Source organism: Babjeviella inositovora (genome assembly GCF_001661335.1).
Source record: "Babjeviella inositovora NRRL Y-12698 unplaced genomic scaffold BABINscaffold_3, whole genome shotgun sequence".
Classification (NCBI taxonomy): Eukaryota; Fungi; Ascomycota; class Pichiomycetes; order Serinales; genus Babjeviella; species Babjeviella inositovora.
Window position 1 is genome coordinate 289,009 of NW_017566840.1, and position 16,055 is coordinate 305,063.

At 49.2% G+C, this 16,055-nt stretch overlaps 5 protein-coding genes across 5 annotated transcripts; 3 read left to right on the forward strand and 2 right to left on the reverse strand.

The window, feature by feature from the left end:
* The first annotated feature begins 426 nt into the window (after positions 1-426).
* BABINDRAFT_160432 (uncharacterized protein) lies at positions 427-3,137 on the forward strand. Its single transcript, XM_019128225.1, has one exon. It carries the CDS (start codon positions 547-549, stop codon positions 2,749-2,751), a length of 2,205 nt encoding a protein of 734 aa, XP_018986340.1. The 5' UTR covers positions 427-546; the 3' UTR covers positions 2,752-3,137.
* A 154-nt stretch (positions 3,138-3,291) lies between these two features.
* YCG1 (condensin subunit) lies at positions 3,292-6,309 on the reverse strand (the record flags this gene model as incomplete). Its single annotated transcript, XM_019130766.1, has 2 exons — positions 3,292-3,449; positions 3,564-6,309. 2 exons carry the CDS (start codon positions 6,307-6,309, stop codon positions 3,292-3,294), a joined length of 2,904 nt encoding a protein of 967 aa, XP_018986341.1.
* Positions 6,310-7,074: 765 nt separating this feature from the next.
* Positions 7,075-8,294, forward strand: BABINDRAFT_160434 (uncharacterized protein). Its single transcript, XM_019128226.1, has one exon. The coding sequence runs from the start codon at positions 7,086-7,088 to the stop codon at positions 8,271-8,273; it is 1,188 nt and encodes a 395-aa protein (XP_018986342.1). The 5' UTR covers positions 7,075-7,085; the 3' UTR covers positions 8,274-8,294.
* A 677-nt stretch (positions 8,295-8,971) lies between these two features.
* Positions 8,972-12,361, reverse strand: CPA2 (carbamoyl-phosphate synthase (glutamine-hydrolyzing); the record flags this gene model as incomplete). Its single annotated transcript, XM_019131676.1, has 1 exon — positions 8,972-12,361. The coding sequence occupies one exon, from the start codon at positions 12,359-12,361 to the stop codon at positions 8,972-8,974; it is 3,390 nt and encodes a 1,129-aa protein (XP_018986343.1).
* Positions 12,362-13,296: 935 nt separating this feature from the next.
* LYS9 (saccharopine dehydrogenase (NADP+, L-glutamate-forming)) lies at positions 13,297-15,799 on the forward strand (the record flags this gene model as incomplete). The annotated part of the gene is made up of 2 exons (XM_019132524.1): positions 13,297-13,316; positions 14,467-15,799. The coding sequence occupies 2 exons, from the start codon at positions 13,297-13,299 to the stop codon at positions 15,797-15,799; spliced, it is 1,353 nt and encodes a 450-aa protein (XP_018986344.1).
* Between the last annotated feature and the right edge of the window lie 256 nt (positions 15,800-16,055).

Sequence of the window (16,055 nt, forward strand, 5' to 3'; positions counted from 1 at the left end):
GGGGATCATACCACTATAGCCGGTATATGGCCCTTGAGTACCTGCGCACCTTTTATTCGAAGAAACCCAAGCATGACCGGGGTAATTTTTATGTCTTATAGCTGTATCGCTAATCCATTGTATCCTCAACTTCATTAAGAAAGGAACAGTTTTAGAGTTGCTGGGTGATTGTAATTCCCATTCGACGCCTAAGAGTAACAGTACCTTTTTAACGGACTCTATTTAAAATAATCCCTCTTTATTCATTGTATTGTACCCAACGCGCTCATGGCTACCAAAGGCATGCTACCATTCACATCCGGACCTCCGATTACGGCCTTCTCCGGGGTTAGGTCAGAGATAAGGTACGGCCTGCATAAAAGTGTAATTTCCGTTCAGAGATCAAACATGGAGAAAACCTAGAGGAGGTTCTCTTTTACACATATGCTTGTATTCAACTAGCTAGTCATACTCGGTAATTACCAAGGTACAATCCCCCGACAGCTATATTTTAGCGCTGTTTCACGGATTCCGCATAGCTTGTCCAACATACGCCCACCACATCCAATGAACACTCCGCCCGACTTGGACTCCGATGGCGTCCGCTTCAACTGGAACTCGCTCCCGGTGACAAGGTCAGAGCTCTCTAATCTCGCAATGCCTATTGGCTGCTTGTTTACCCCGCTACATAACCCTGACATTCCACGTCTACATACACCTCTCGTGCTCTGCACCGGTTGTAATGCCACGCTCAACCCTATGTGTGCGATTGATCTGGTCAGACGGCTGTGGCGCTGCTGCTTGTGCTGTCTCGAAAACACCTTTCCCCTATCGCACACCAGCAGATTGGATGTCGGTGCAGTTCCCCCCGAAGTCCAGCCCGGATCTTCGACCGTGGAATACGTATTGGACAGACCCCCATCGTGTCCACCCGCATACCTTTACGTCATCGACACCACCCTAGAACTGCTGGAATTGGCAGCATTAAAGAGAACCGTCCTTGAGAGCGTAAAATTGCTTCCTCGGGGAAGTTTGGTAGGGTTGGTAACTTACGACAAGGTCGTCCAGGTCCACCAATTAGGAGGTTTCCCTGCTACTGTTTGCATAGCGGGTGATATCAAAGGATACGATACTGGACGCATTCAAAGGATTCTCGGAATTGTGGGAAATCGTACCAGGCTGTGGGATCACTCCCAAAGATACCTATCTTCAACGTCGGAGCCTTTTTTGTCGGCGGTGGAACGTCTTCAAACCTCCAAATGGGAATCTAAAATCGGCGAGAGACCGTTAAGAGCCACAGGTACTGCTTTAGCTGTCACCACTGCCTTAGTCTCCGGTATATTCAGAGACTTTTGTGCCCATGTGATGCTCTTCAGCGGAGGCCCCGCTACCTATGGTCCCGGAACCGTCGTTCCCCCGTCGAAAGCCTCTACCCTTCGCTCGCACAGTAGTATTGAAAAGAGCGACGCCAAGCGCTATAAATCCGCATACGACTTCTACGCATCTTTATTGGAAGGCTCAACGTCAATCTCTTATAGCATCTTCGCGGGCAGCTATGACCAGGTTGGGGTATATGAAATGCGTCGCTTGTGTAATGATACAGGCGGTGCAATGGTTATTAACGATTCTTTTACGACAGAACTTTTCCGGCAATCGTTTCTGGCCTGGATTTCCCATATTATCCAAGAAACCATCCCTGGGGTCTCACACGTCATATCCACTCATCTGGACGCCACGCTCGAGATATTTGCCTCTTCCGGACTTAAAGTTACCGGGATCATCGGCCACTGCCGGTCCCTTAAAGAGCCCGGATCGTGTGTCCACGACGAACAGGTTGGAAAGGGGCTCACAAGACGCTGGAAGATGGCCGCTATTTCGCCACGACACACCTACGCGGTCTTCTTTCACGTAGACTCGGGCCACAAACCCGCTCCACGCGAACTCCATTTTCAGTTCAAAACCACATACATGCACCTGGGGAAGATGCGTGTGCGTGTCACAACGTTCACACGGCCAACCTCAAACATGGTAGACTTGGTACACGGGTTCGATCAGGAAGCTGCGATTGTGTTGCTTGCGCGCCTCGCAGTTGACAGGCTTGAGCGCAGCTTCTACGACACCTTTGCCAGCCTCGTTCAATGGCTCGATGCGACAACCATCAAGTTGTGCAAGACATTTGGCACGTACACGCGCGGCCACCCCGAAACCTTTGCGCTAGGCCCTACCTTCACCCTCTTCCCGCAGTTTGTATACCACCTCAGACGGTCACCATTCCTTCAGGTTTTTAATTCATCGCCCGACGTAACCGCCTTCTACCATCACACTTTGCTCAGGGCCAATGCCTACGACGCCTGTGTCATGGTGCAGCCATCACTCGTGGCATACAGCGCAGTCGCAGAGCCAAGTCCGGTGGTTTTGGACGAAACGTCGCTCCAACCCGACCAGGTGTTGTTTCTCGATGCGTTCTTCTACGTGGTAATTTGGTACGGGAGTACTGCCGCCCAGTGGCGTGACGCGGAGCTCGATATGGCGGATTTTTCCCACGTACATCGCATGTTCGAGGGGCCAAAGGTGGAAGCCGCGGCGTTACTCGCGAACCGGTTTCCGTTGCCGCGCTACGTGATGACCGATGCGGGAAAGTCCCAGGCACGCTTTTTGACGTGTAAGTTGAATCCGTCCGGCCGGGAAGGGGGTATATACGGTCTGGTGTTGACCGATGGCGTTTCGCTTTACGGCTACATGCGAGAAGTGACCAGGTTGGTTGTCGGCTAGAGGATAAGATTAATGGTATTGGGACTCTGCTGGTTGTGGTTTCATATGGGAGTTGTTAGATGTCTGAAGCGTACTCGGCTTGGCAGTCTACAGAATCATTTTAGAAATTCAAATGGTACACCACGTTGGATGTATGCTGTGGTATTATTCTGGGTATTAGACCGGGGGGTTAATGATTTCCCTCTTATAGGTGTAGTGGCTACACGTGCGGTGAACGGTAACGTGAAAAGAACCACTTTGGAAGCTGTACACATGCTAACTTACCCCTCCACACCCAATAATGCAGCAAGTCTGAAGTCTTTTAAGAGATCCAATACGGATGAATTTTCTATTATGCTTGCATAATAAATACTTACAAACCTATCATTCTTTACCATAAACTAAACGTCTAAACCACAGAAGCTAATAGTACTAGTAACATACTCCTATTGCCTTACATACAGTCTCTTTATCAGGCATCTACGTACATGAAGGTATATGCATATGCTTCTCTATTTGTCTTCTAATACAATACCATTTATAATCCATCATTGACGCTTACTAATTCTCGGCCATTTCCACATCGCTATCGGAATGCATTTCCGCCTCGCTGTCACTGTTCAACTCCTTTAACTGTCTGTCAATCTCGGCAAGCTTGGCCGCCTCGGCATCTTTCTGCGCAAGTAACGGGGCCCGGAATTTGATACTCGGATGAAGGTCTGTCAAGTCAGCCTCCGACTCTGAGTCAATCCCTCCGTCAAGGACCGACGGGTCCTTGATATTTCGGATGTTCCGCGCTCGGCGGTGCTTTGGCGCGCTAATCTTCTCCAAACTAATCTCAGTGGCTTCCTGCTCGCTTTCTTCCTCGCTCTCCTCTTCAGCATCCTCATCTCTGGTACCCTCGAGAATGTCCTCCTCGGGGTCGAGCTCATTACCGCTGTCGCTGGCCGTGGTGGTGTTATGGATAATCGTGGTATCGGCATTGGTATCCTGCAAGGTCTTTGCCTGCTCAAACAAATCGTCAAACCAGCCTTTGTACTTGGCAAAGGCGGTGCTGGAGGTCTTGTCAAGCTCAAAATGCTCATCTTCCAACGCCTGCTCAAAGGCCTCCAACTTTTTCGAAAGCGGCTTCAACAACTTTACGGGAATCTGAGACGTAATCGAAAGCCTTGGAAGGTTGGTGAAGATCAACTTTCGGATAACCGCCGTCTCAGAGACCTCAACCACCTCCAAAAGTGTCAACGCCAAAATCACGTGCGACAGAGACTTTTGCGCCTGGTCACTCGAGCGGTTGACCACCTTTTCGGGATTAGTCCAGTCAATGATCAACTGCAAGATTTTGTTTGGATTAGCCATCTTTCGCTGCTCGTCGCCATTCAAGCCGGCATACTCCTTGGCTAGTCTGTTGAAGGCATCCCCAGAGACTCGTGCAAGTCTTTCCTGGTGGTCAGGGTGTGAGTAGGCGTAAACCGGGAGACAGAAGTTCAACGCTTGCTTCAAGGGTTCATTACCACTATTCTGGGGGTTGTGGTATGTCAAAATGAGCGTTTCAAACAAATCGTCGTCCGTCATAATGTCCGCAAAGTACAATTTCATCAAGCCTTCGGCGGTGACGTACTGCGCTTGGGGATAGTCCACGGCTCGCAAGGTCTTGTAGTAGAGCTTGGCAAGCGACAAGTGATCCACATAGCCTTCTCTGTCGTTGTCAAGCACCAGCGTGCCATGGATACAGAGCACATCAATGATCGTCTTGATAGACGTCACACGCAACGTCTCGTCACCTCTGGCAGCACACAACCCAAACAAGAAGAGATTCTCAATGGCCAAGCTTTTGTCCAAAAGGCAGCAAAGACCAAGGCAGCGAATACCGGCGGCGCGGAGATTCGTCTTACGTGTGACAATGGCCGGATTGATCAACGTTTCCAAGATGGAGTTCAACGAGATGTTGTCTTGCAATGGCTCTTCGGTTAGTTCGAGCAAGTGCTGAGCAATGCTTAAACACTGGAGCCAGACGTCTTCGGGGATCTCTTTCTCTTTCTTCTCCGAGGAGACCCCGTCATCGTCGTTCTCAAGCGCAGAGTGGAATTCCTCGTCGTCGGCGGTGGAGTCACGGATGTCGGTGATGATTTCCACCACCATGGAGCAGAAGTCGCGCTCGTTGATGGAAATTTTATTCAACACCTGGAGCGAGATCTCGGTCAACTTGTCTGGAAGCTTGTCGTTGGTGAGGGACGATCTAAGCACCTGAAGCATGGACCGTCTGCCGAAGTCGTCGGAAAAGTCGTAATCTCTGGCGATGAGAAGAAACTGCTGGATGACAAAGTCTAGGGCTAGTTGGTCCTCGGTCAACGCCGTGGCTTCTTGCTCATCAGTTTCTTCGGCCATCTTCTTACGAAGCTGGAGGTACTTTTGTAAGTAGCTCGACAACTCTGTGGCCTCGGGGAAGTTTTTATCCACCGTGTCGTACATGTTATTCTCGTTGCAGTGGTTCAAGAAGACCCGCGCCATGAAGGCCGTTTCCACCGTCAACTGCTTCCACTCCTCGGTAATCAGAATCTTCGCCACCTTGTCAGGCCTGGCGGTGAAAAAGAGCCGCAACGCCGTATCTGCAATCTCAGAGTCCACCACATGGAGTCGTTCAATAAACTCTAGTAAGTCGCCATTGACGGTCTCAAACCATTCGTTAGCAAGCATCTTAACGGCGGCCTTTTGCACCGAGTCATCGCGGTCTTTCAACCCCCAGGACAACAACTTCTCCCTGGTTTTAAAGTCAATAGTGCGGAAATCACCAAACTTCTTGACCACGTTGGAGAAGACGTTTCGTCTAATGACTGAATTCTCATCCCGGGCCCTTTCCAAGATGTAATCCTTCGTGACCTGGTTGATCACCAAGTTTATGAGCGCATTCTTTCTGACTTCCGGTGATGAATCGTTCTGGATCGCATTCAACAACTTCTCCACCGCCTCGTCGATCCTATCAGAGTTGATATCATCGCATTCGTGGCCCTGGAGACGCGAAATTGACCGCACCGCCATCACTCGGACCAACGACTCTTTATCGTATAAGCGGTTGTTAAGTGAGTAGACTAAAACTTGGTACAATTCTTCGTCCATTTCGCTCACCCCAGACATGATCACAGTGATGAACTGGATCGCACGGTATCGCACGTTCTTCTGTTTAGCCTCCAAACCCCGCAACAAGTGTTTGAGGATGTAACTTGTGAAACGTGATACGTGGTCATCTTCGTCTAGCTTTTCAGCGGTCCCTGGCTTTTCCTCTGTGCCTGGCTGAATCGACGCCACGTACGACAGGCAGAACTTGGCAATGTTCTCCGCCACCCGCTCCCCTCGTTTGATCGGGAGCACCTTGTTGAGTAATTTAGTGAAGAACATGTTGAATTCATCCTCGAACTCAAGCTCTACCGCACGCGAATGAATGCGCTTCAACAAAATCACTTGCTTTCGGTGGCCCGACACTGTCATCTGGGCGTCCTGGAAAATTTGGGCAATAGCCTGCTGTATCAGCTCAAATGTCTCGAGTTTTGCCGCAATCTTTAGTTGGCTGTTATGTGTTGTCATTGTGGATGAAAGGGGGTGTGGGGGACATGGATAATCTTGCTTTGATTTTAAAAGCTCAAACATAAACAAAAACATAGCGATGAGTCGTGGAAGGCAAATGGTATGGGCACGCAACAGGGAAACAAGCCGTGGGGTTTCTAGGTTAAGAGAAAATTGAAAAATAGAATTGTCTGTTTAAACTTAGCCTAGTGTTCAAGCCCATCTACACTTACCCACTCTGGTCGGCAGCACTCTGATTTTCCTTCAGATTTTTTGTGATAATTTTGGTGCATACTTTTCATGACGTGGGATCATACCAGAGTCGCAATCAGTCCAAGTATGACTTTAAGTCAAATATTCGAGAAAATCTCACACCAGTGAAAACTCCAACCCCAAACAACTCCATAAACCATATCGTAAACCCCAGGGGAAAACCCCTCGTCTCTGCTCTATCTTTTTTTTCTGTTTCCTCCATTCTTTTTTCCCTCGAAATATGCACTAAGTGTCTATTTTTATAATTCTACATTTAACTTATTCAAGCCTCCTTAACTCTTGGACGGTTTTCGGTCGATGACGTCACATCGGTCTGTGTGGGACGCAGCAGCAACTTAAACTTTGGATTCTGCCGCACTGATGACGGAAGCAACGTCATGAGCCCCTTCAAACCGATCCCTCTGAATCTTCATCACTTTTCTTCCTAGAACCCCAGATATGCCTGAGTGAACCATATTCAGCCAACTCCTTAACCATCCCTTTCTCTCTAATCATTCAATACTATGGACGTTAGCAATCCCGCAATGGAAGGCTACAGCGTGGTGCGCAACATGTGGTTGAAGTTCTGGAACTCATCCAAGGGCACGTTTATCTCCCCGGTTCCGTGTAGCGGCGTTTACGGTCAGGAAGGCAAATTCAACGTGTGGTCAATGTCGGTGGGGGTGCAGGCCATTGTGGACGGTGCGCGGTTGTACCCCCAAGAGCTTGGGCCGTTGGTGAAGCCGGCGGTGGATGCCATGATGCGCTATAAATCCCCACAGTACAAGGGCTTCTGTGCGGCCGAAAATTTTGGTGGCAACAAAGACATCTACTACGACGACGATGCACAGGTGGCGCAGGCGTTGATTACGGCGTATGAGGCCACGGGGTACAAGCCGTACCTAGACGAAGGAAGAGAGCTTGTGCGCTTTCTCATGGGTGGATGGAATCAGGACGATGATGTTTTGAAAGGCGGAATGTTGTGGCACATTGAGAGGTTGTATGTGAATGCCTGCACTACAGCAGAATGTGCTAAGGCGGCGTTGGCGTTAGCAAAGTGCATCCCCTCCGAGAGCTCTTACTATGTCGAGTTTGCTGCACGCTGTATCAGGTGGCAGATTGACTTTTTACAGGACAAGGGTGATAAGTTGATCAAGGATGGTTGTGACAGGGGTTCCACCAGTGTCAACGATACCAAGTGGTCTTATAACACCGGAACAACCATCTCTGCGGCCGCGTTGTTGTACTCCTTCACCAAAGACGAGACCTGGAAGCAGATCTGCGACGAATTGGTTGGCGCTGCTATCGATACCAACACCACTTTGTTTGACAGAGACTACGGCGACCACGAAAAGCGCTACTGGCGAGACCCGTCATACTTCATCCAGCTCTTGTTTGAGGGTCTTGCGGATTATGTGCTTGTGTTTGGCGAGGATGCCACCCACTCCGAGCGAATCAAGTACCAGATCCACCGCCATTTAGTGCTTTTCCATAAGTACATGTACGATGATAAAGACGGCTTGTACTTTATGACCTTCGAACCGCACCGCATTCCGGAAAAGTACGAGTTATACCGAAAGGAGATTGGAGATAAGGGCTGCGGTGTGTTTGGTGAAGATAGGCAAGGCGGGGATGGGAACCCTGAGGACAGGCCCAGCTGCAAAACCTTGATTGGATCTGGTTCAGCCGCCCGGATTTGGTTCCAGGGGACCAGAGTTGTCACGTCTATGTGATTTCCGGAAATTGGTGTGTTTCCAGGTTACGAGTTGAAGGTCTGGATTTTTACTAGGCTAGGAATCAAAGGGTTATTCCGGATTAAATTACTTTGTGTTGGCTTCAGTCTTTTTTGTCTTATATTTACTAGTAATTTTACGGTATTGTATCTGTTATTTGTAGAAGGTCTATTGTCGGTACGATGTGTCACCCAGAATCATGTTCCTGCAATACCAATGGTATCAATACCCTATTCTAATTCAACCTGATTGATAGTGAATCTTTGTTGCGGCTGCGGTTAATTATATTGCATATGGGTAGATTATTGAATTTTAAAATTCTCCCCCTCAACTGTTCGGTAATAGTGCATATATTATGTATGTCTAGGTGGGTATTTCGAACCTTCCGGGGATGGTTAAATCATCTATTCCTGCGAATTCCGAATAACCACTCTATGACGCATCAAAGCAGATTTATAAGCTTCTCCAATTGGTGTGATTATCTATATTTTGATAATGTATCGGAGTCACATAGTCGATTCCGTTCGGGATCCTAGTTCCGACCATGTCTGTCTAGAAGTATAAGACTTCCAAACTATTGCCTCGCCAACTCCAGTGTATTGGAAAATCTACGTAAACGTTACCCATACCTTTGGTCTTACAGCTCTTTTTTATTTTTTTCTTTAATTAAACTATAATACATGGATAATGTGTGGAGCTTACACCGGCTTGCCGCCGATAAACTCACTCCATCTCTTGACTTCCACTGGGACCTGGATGTTATCGAAGTTTTCATAATCAAAAGTCTTGGTATGGATGTTCTGCTGCAACGCCTTAGCGAATAACAAGGAGGTGTTTGGCTCGTTGAACAACGGAATAGCAAAGTCAATGGCGTTACGTCTCATGACGTAGTCCTGGTCGAGCAAACTCTCGGCTCTGGCAGCGGCCAAGTTGAACACACACTTGACATCGTTCGCCTGGAAAATTTCTCTCAAGGCACGTTTGTCGGTGGTAGGGAAGTCGATGATCGCAACTGGTTGGTCGGTGTAGCTTGCCAAGTACTGCTTGACTCCCTCGTTAGCGGTGTAGAAGTTGTAGCCCAAGCCAGAGATGGTCTTGGCAACGTTTCCGAGATTATCATTGGTTAAATCACCTCCAAACAACACACCGCAGCCAGGCATTGGTACGTGGAAGTTCATGGTGGACTGGATGGAGGTCCAGTAGGCCTCGATCATGTCTTTGCCAAAACAGGCCACTTCACCAGTGGAGGCCATTTCAACCCCCAAGAACGGATCGGCACCAGCCAATCTGGTGAAGGAAAACTGTGGCACCTTGGTGGCCACGTAATTGTAGGTTCTGTCAGACATCAAATCCACCGGCTTAGGCACATCCGTGTCTAACAACGCCTTCACAGCAACGTCGATGAAGTTGATCCCCAAAACCTTGGACACAAATGGAAAGGAGCGCGAGGCACGGATGTTACACTCGATAACCTTCAACTGACACTCGGAATCACCCACAGTCTTAACAGACCCGTCCTCCTGGGCAATATGGTTGTTCTTGATGATCTGCATGTTGAACGGCCCGGTAATCTTCCACGCAGAAGCAACCTTATCAGCGATGGTCTTCAATCTCTGCAAGAGCTCTGGGGACAAGTTTTGTGGAGGCAACACCAAGGTAGCATCACCAGAGTGGATACCAGCGTTCTCAACATGCTCAGACACAGCATGGACCAACACGGTACCCTTGGCAGCCACCCCGTCGATATCAATCTCCTGGGCCCCCTGGATGAACTTGGAAATGACCACCGGGTGATCGGCAGAAACCTTAGCGGCATTGGACAACTTTGATTCCAATTCCCCCTCGTTGTTGATTACAGACATGGCGGCACCAGACAAAACGTAAGACGGTCTGACCAAGACCGGGAAGCCCACCAGCTCGGCAAACTTTCTGGCTTCATCCACAGAGGTTAACTCCTTCCATGCTGGCTGATCAATGTCAAGAGAATCCAAGATGGAAGAGAACTTATGTCTGTCTTCGGCCTTGTCGATGTCTTCTGGATTAGTCCCGAGCACCACGGCGCCTTGATTCTGCAACGGAAGAGCAATGTTCTGTGGCAATTGACCACCAACAGAGACAACAACCCCAGCAGCATGTTCTAACTCATAGATATCCATAACTCTTTCGAAGGAAAGCTCTTCAAAGTACAATCTGTCAACTTCGTCAAAGTCGGTAGACACGGTTTCTGGGTTGTAGTTGATCATGATCGTCTTCTTACCGGCGGCACGGAGCGCACGAGCGGTGGAAACGGCACACCAATCGAACTCGACGGAGGATCCGATACGGTAGACACCCGAACCGAGCACCATAGTACCGTTTTCGTTGAACCCGACGTCGGAAGATGTCCCGTTGTAGGTGGTGTAGAGGTAGTTGGTGTTGGCTGGGAACTCAGCAGCCAAGGTGTCAATCTTCTTGACCACTGGGACAATGCCAAAAGACTTTCTCAAGGCACGAACCTCCAATTCGGTCGACTTGACCGCGTTAGCGATCTGGATATCGGAGAACCCCAACTTCTTGGCGCGGGAAATGGCATCCTGGGTAAGGGCGTTCAAGGAAGCGAAAGCTTCAAGCTCTCTCTGCATCTCAACGATGTTCATCAACTTGTAGAGAAACCACTTGTCGATCTTGGAGATCTGGTGGACTTTCTCAACCGAATAGTTTTCGTGCAACAACGCCTGACCGACCGCCAACCATCTTCTGTCGGTTGGGTTGGCTAAAACATCGTCCAAGTTTTCAAAGGTGTCGCCTTGGAAACCGACGTAGCTTGGGTCAACCTGTCTAATGGCCTTCTGGAAGGACTCCTCGAAGGTGCGGCCAATAGCCATGACCTCACCAACCGACTTCATGGAGGAGCCGATATCGCGCTTCACGTGCTGGAACTTGGACAAATCCCATCTTGGGATCTTGGTGACCATGTAGTCCAAGGATGGTTCGAAGTTGGCGCTAGTGGTCTTGGTTACAGGGTTTGGCAACTCAGGCAAGGTATGACCGAGCGCAATCTTCGCAGCGGTGTAGGCAAGCGGGTACCCGGTAGCCTTGGAAGCAAGGGCAGAGGAACGGGAAAGACGGGCGTTGACTTCGATCACACGGTAATCCAAGCCATCTGGTTGTAAAGCGTACTGAACGTTACATTCACCAACGACACCCAAGTGGCGGATAATCTTGATAGCGGCGGAACGGAGCATGTGGTACTCCTCGTCCGAAAGCGTCTGGGAAGGCGCTACCACGATAGAGTCACCGGTGTGCACACCAAGCGGATCAAAGTTCTCCATGTTACAAACAGTAATACAGTTGCCCACGCGGTCGCGGACAACCTCGTACTCAACCTCCTTCCAGCCCTTCAAGGACTTTTCAACCAAAATCTGCGGCGCAAGTGAAAGCGACTGCGAGGATAAGTTTTTCAACTCTTCAGCATTTTCGGCAAAACCGGACCCAAGCCCCCCGAGGGAGTATGCAGAACGAACAATGACCGGATACCCAACCGTTTCCGCCGCCTTCAAGGCGTCATCAACGGTGTCAACAGCAATGGACTCGGCGATCGGAATGTTAATCTCGTTCAACGCCTTGGCGAACAAGTCACGATCCTCGGAAGTTTCAAGAGTTTTGATTGGCGTCCCCAAGACTTTTACACCGAACCTTTCAAACACTCCCATTTTCTCCAACTGCACACCCACGTTCAACCCGGTCTGGCCCCCAAAGGTGAGCAAGATCCCGTCTGGCCTCTCGCGCTCAATGATGTAGGTGATGTATTCCGCTGTTACAGGGAGATAGTAAATTTCGTCCGCAAGCGCGTGCGAGGTCTGGTTGGTTGCAATGTTTGGGTTAATCAAGATGGACTTCTTGTTGGCTTCCCTCAAAGCCTTGATGGCCTGCGAGCCCGAGTAATCGAACTCACCGGCCTGCCCAATGGACAAGCCACCGGAACCGATGACAAGTACCTTGGAAACGTCAACAAGTTCCGGCTTGTAGCCTGCTATTTTCTGGAGAATCCCGGCACCGGCGTAGGCAGCGGGAGCGTCAGCGGTTGCCAACGTTCTGAGCGAAACCATGTGGAGTCTCTTGGCCGACATCGCGGTCTGAGGCAACAAGTGTTTCAACATATGTGTGTGTGTGTGAAATTGTATGTGGAGAGAAGAGGAGGAAAAGGAGGGGGGAGTGAGAAGGACTATTTATAGGGAGAAATTTTCAGATATGAGTCAAAGCGTTGATGCACGATCACGTGCGGCGCTCCGATTGATCATCGCGCTTATGGCCACCAGTTTCCTAATCGGGTAAGGGACGAGCCACAACACGTACGTTGACTCTTCAAAATCAGGACAAGTGCTGATCGTTGCTTAAGCGGTCTAATTAATCATTTACAGCGCCCCTTCGACACCACGGTCTATGTGTGTGCTAGTTTGTCTGGTAGAGATCCACCCTGTGCAGTATTGCTTTTACCCGCACTTTCTAATCGCCGCAGATGTGGGCACGTCAAGTGCGGAAATGAGGCGCCGGCGAAAGATTAGCCGCGGTGTGAAAAATTTTCGCGCACGGAAAAGGACACATTGCCGCTTTCGGCAGTGGTGCTAAGCGCGGTGAGACGAGTCAGACTGGGTAATACAGGCATGCATAACCATTGTCATATCGGAAGAAAAGCTGGGGCGGAAGAAGGTTGCCATCTTGGCTCTAATAAAATCTGTCTAAATCGATGATTCGTCTGTGATTTTCATTGGATTCTGAACCAGATGCACGCTTGTGTATCAGGGCCAATGAATTGTACACGATTTATGGGCATACACTTATGTCTTTTTGACTGATATCTTTGGTCCATGCCGTCTAACGAGAATCCACCACAAGTTACCTTACGTTTACACAAGATATGGTTCAAGTCATTCCGTACTGCAAGCTTTTCAATAGGCTTGAGATACCCAGTCGTATTGTGTATCCCCTTAAACCTGTGAATCCTCGGATCCATATGCCTCCTCGATAAGAGCTACAACTTTAGATGTTCTACACTGCTGTTACGTAGGCTCGTTTCCCAGCTGTAGATAAAAACTGCATCACACCAGGTTAGCATCTCGTTTATGAAACATATTCTGTTTTACAGAAAAATTGGTGACCTCTCCCCGGAGTGTGTATAGATGTAACCTTGACCTCGTCCGTGATTCGAGAGTCATATTTGTTACGGTTTATCCTCGTCGTGGTCGGTTTCATTGGCACGCCTTGCAGGTTTTTGAGTTCTAACTGGATGAATGTTTATAATACCATCCCCGATTCGAAATCTGTTTCAAAGAAAATACTAGTGCTTGAACCTTGGCCACGAGCTTCGGGGAAATTCCTGAAAACTGACCAGTTTAGTATGTCTGGTAAAAGTAATGGAACTAGAGCTAAATACGCATATATAGTGTATTTTATCCAAATAGTGTTTAAACAAAGGATAAGGGTCTTGGTCCTTTAGAGGGCAGCAAGCCTCTCGGGCCATGTCCACGTACAGAGAATCTTGGATTCGTTTCTCATGAAATTCAACAGATGCGCCTCTCCTCCGCTGGAACTTTTACTAACCTGAGACAACCACCATTAGTCCTTCGAGGTTGCTGCTAAACTGCTTCCTGCACCCAATTCTCTGACTCTTATCTCTTTCCACTGCAAACGGCAACCTGCTCGCCAGCGGCTAACGTAACGGGTAGTTTTGGTCTGCTGACGTAAGCGATGACACACACTGGCGTGGGGTCCTGCATCGATCCCCCCCCCCCCCACGGCTCTCATTTCCGGGTTTATTATGCGTGGTTACACCTGAATTTTCAAACCTCGGGAGTATTTAGGCGAGCCATTCCCGCCCTTTTTTACTCCTTTTCCCTTTGACACCATCCACACACACGTACACAAAATGGCCCAGTAAGTACAAGATGGACACTCTCTAAGATACTCTCCGTGAAACATTTGATGAGACAATCTTACCAAAAGACCAAGAAATGATCAAGGCAGATGAGACACGAAGCTGCTTTTGCTAGCTCAGAATGATTTCCTTTACTTGAATCTCTTCCAGGACCTTCATTTTGTTGAAATTTGATCAAAGGTTACCGCAATCTTGCAGCTTCCTTTGAAATCCTCCATGAATCGTCTCTTGCTTTCTCTTCCCACTCCTCTCGTATGCCGCTCAATACTAACACCCCAGATCCGTTCTTTTGTTAGGTTCCGGTTTCGTTGCGAAGCCAACAGTTGATATTCTTGCTGCGACCCCGGGCATCACCGTCACCGTCGCGTGCCGCACGCTCTCCAAGGCCCAGGAGTTGGCCGGCTCCGTTGCCAGCGCTATTTCTTTGGACGTCTCCGACGAAGCTGCCTTGGATGCCGCTGTGGCCAAGGCCGATGTCGTGGTCTCCTTGATCCCATACACCTACCACGCGACCGTGGTCAGGTCTGCGATCAAAAACAAGGTCCACGTGGTCACCACCTCGTACATCAACCCGCAGTTGCGCGAGTTGGAGCAGCAGATCAAGGACGCCGGGATCATTGTCATGAACGAGATCGGTCTCGACCCGGGTATCGACCACTTGTACGCCGTCAAGACCTTCGACGAGGTACACAGAGCAGGCGGAAAGATCAAGTCCTTCTTGTCCTACTGCGGTGGCTTGCCAGCCCCTGAATGTTCCGACAACCCGTTGGGCTACAAGTTCTCGTGGTCCTCTCGCGGTGTCTTGTTGGCGTTGAGAAACTCCGCTCAGTACTGGAAGGATGGCGAGATCGTTTCCATCAAGTCGGAGGATTTGATGGCCTCTGCCCAGCCATACTACGTTTATCCGGGTTTCGCGTTTGTTGCCTACCCGAACAGAGACTCAACTGCCTACAAGGAGTTGTACAACATCCCAGAAGCTGAGACTGTCATCAGAGGAACATTGCGCTACCAGGGCTTCCCAGAGTTTGTCAAGGTTCTTGTCGACTTGGGCTTCTTGAAGGAGGACGAGTCTCCATTGTTCCAGACTGCCGCCCCATGGAACAAGGTCTTTGCCGGGTATATTGGCGCTCCATCCACCTCCGAAGCGGACTTGGTTGCCACCATTGAAGCCAAGGCTACCTTCAAGTCAGAAGCTGACAAGACCAGAATCATCTCCGGTCTCAAATGGTTGGGTTTGTTCTCCGATGCCACCTCCATTACCCCAAGAGGAAACCCGTTAGACACCTTGTGCGCCACCTTGGAAGACTTGATGCAGTACGAGACTGGCGAGCGTGACTTGGTTGCCCTCCAGCACAAGTTCGGCATTGAATGGGCCGACGGCACTACTGAAACCAGAACCTCCACCATGATTGACTACGGCAACCCAGACGGCTACTCCTCTATGGCCAAGACCGTTGGTGTTCCTTGTGCCGTTGCTGTCCAGCAAGTTTTGGATGGCACTCTTAAGGGTCCGGGCTTGTTGGCTCCAATGACTCCGGAGATCAACAACCCAATTATGAAGACCTTGAAGGAAAAGTACGGGATCTTCTTGGTTGAAAAGACTGTTTCTTAAACCTGTGACTGAACCAGTGTAAAATATGAAAGAAAAAAAAATAGCAAAAAAAAACTGTAGAATGTCCAACACGGAGGGGGATATTCCAGAATGGGCTGTCAGATTATTTTTCAAACAACAAAGATCTGATATTTCATATTCTGCAGCTTTATTATCCCGCCTCCCTTCGATTAGCCAATGCCGCCTTGTATATCTGTAGATCTTCGATTATCGGCCATTTGCCTGCTTTACCCCAGATCTTTTGTTTAATGGCACT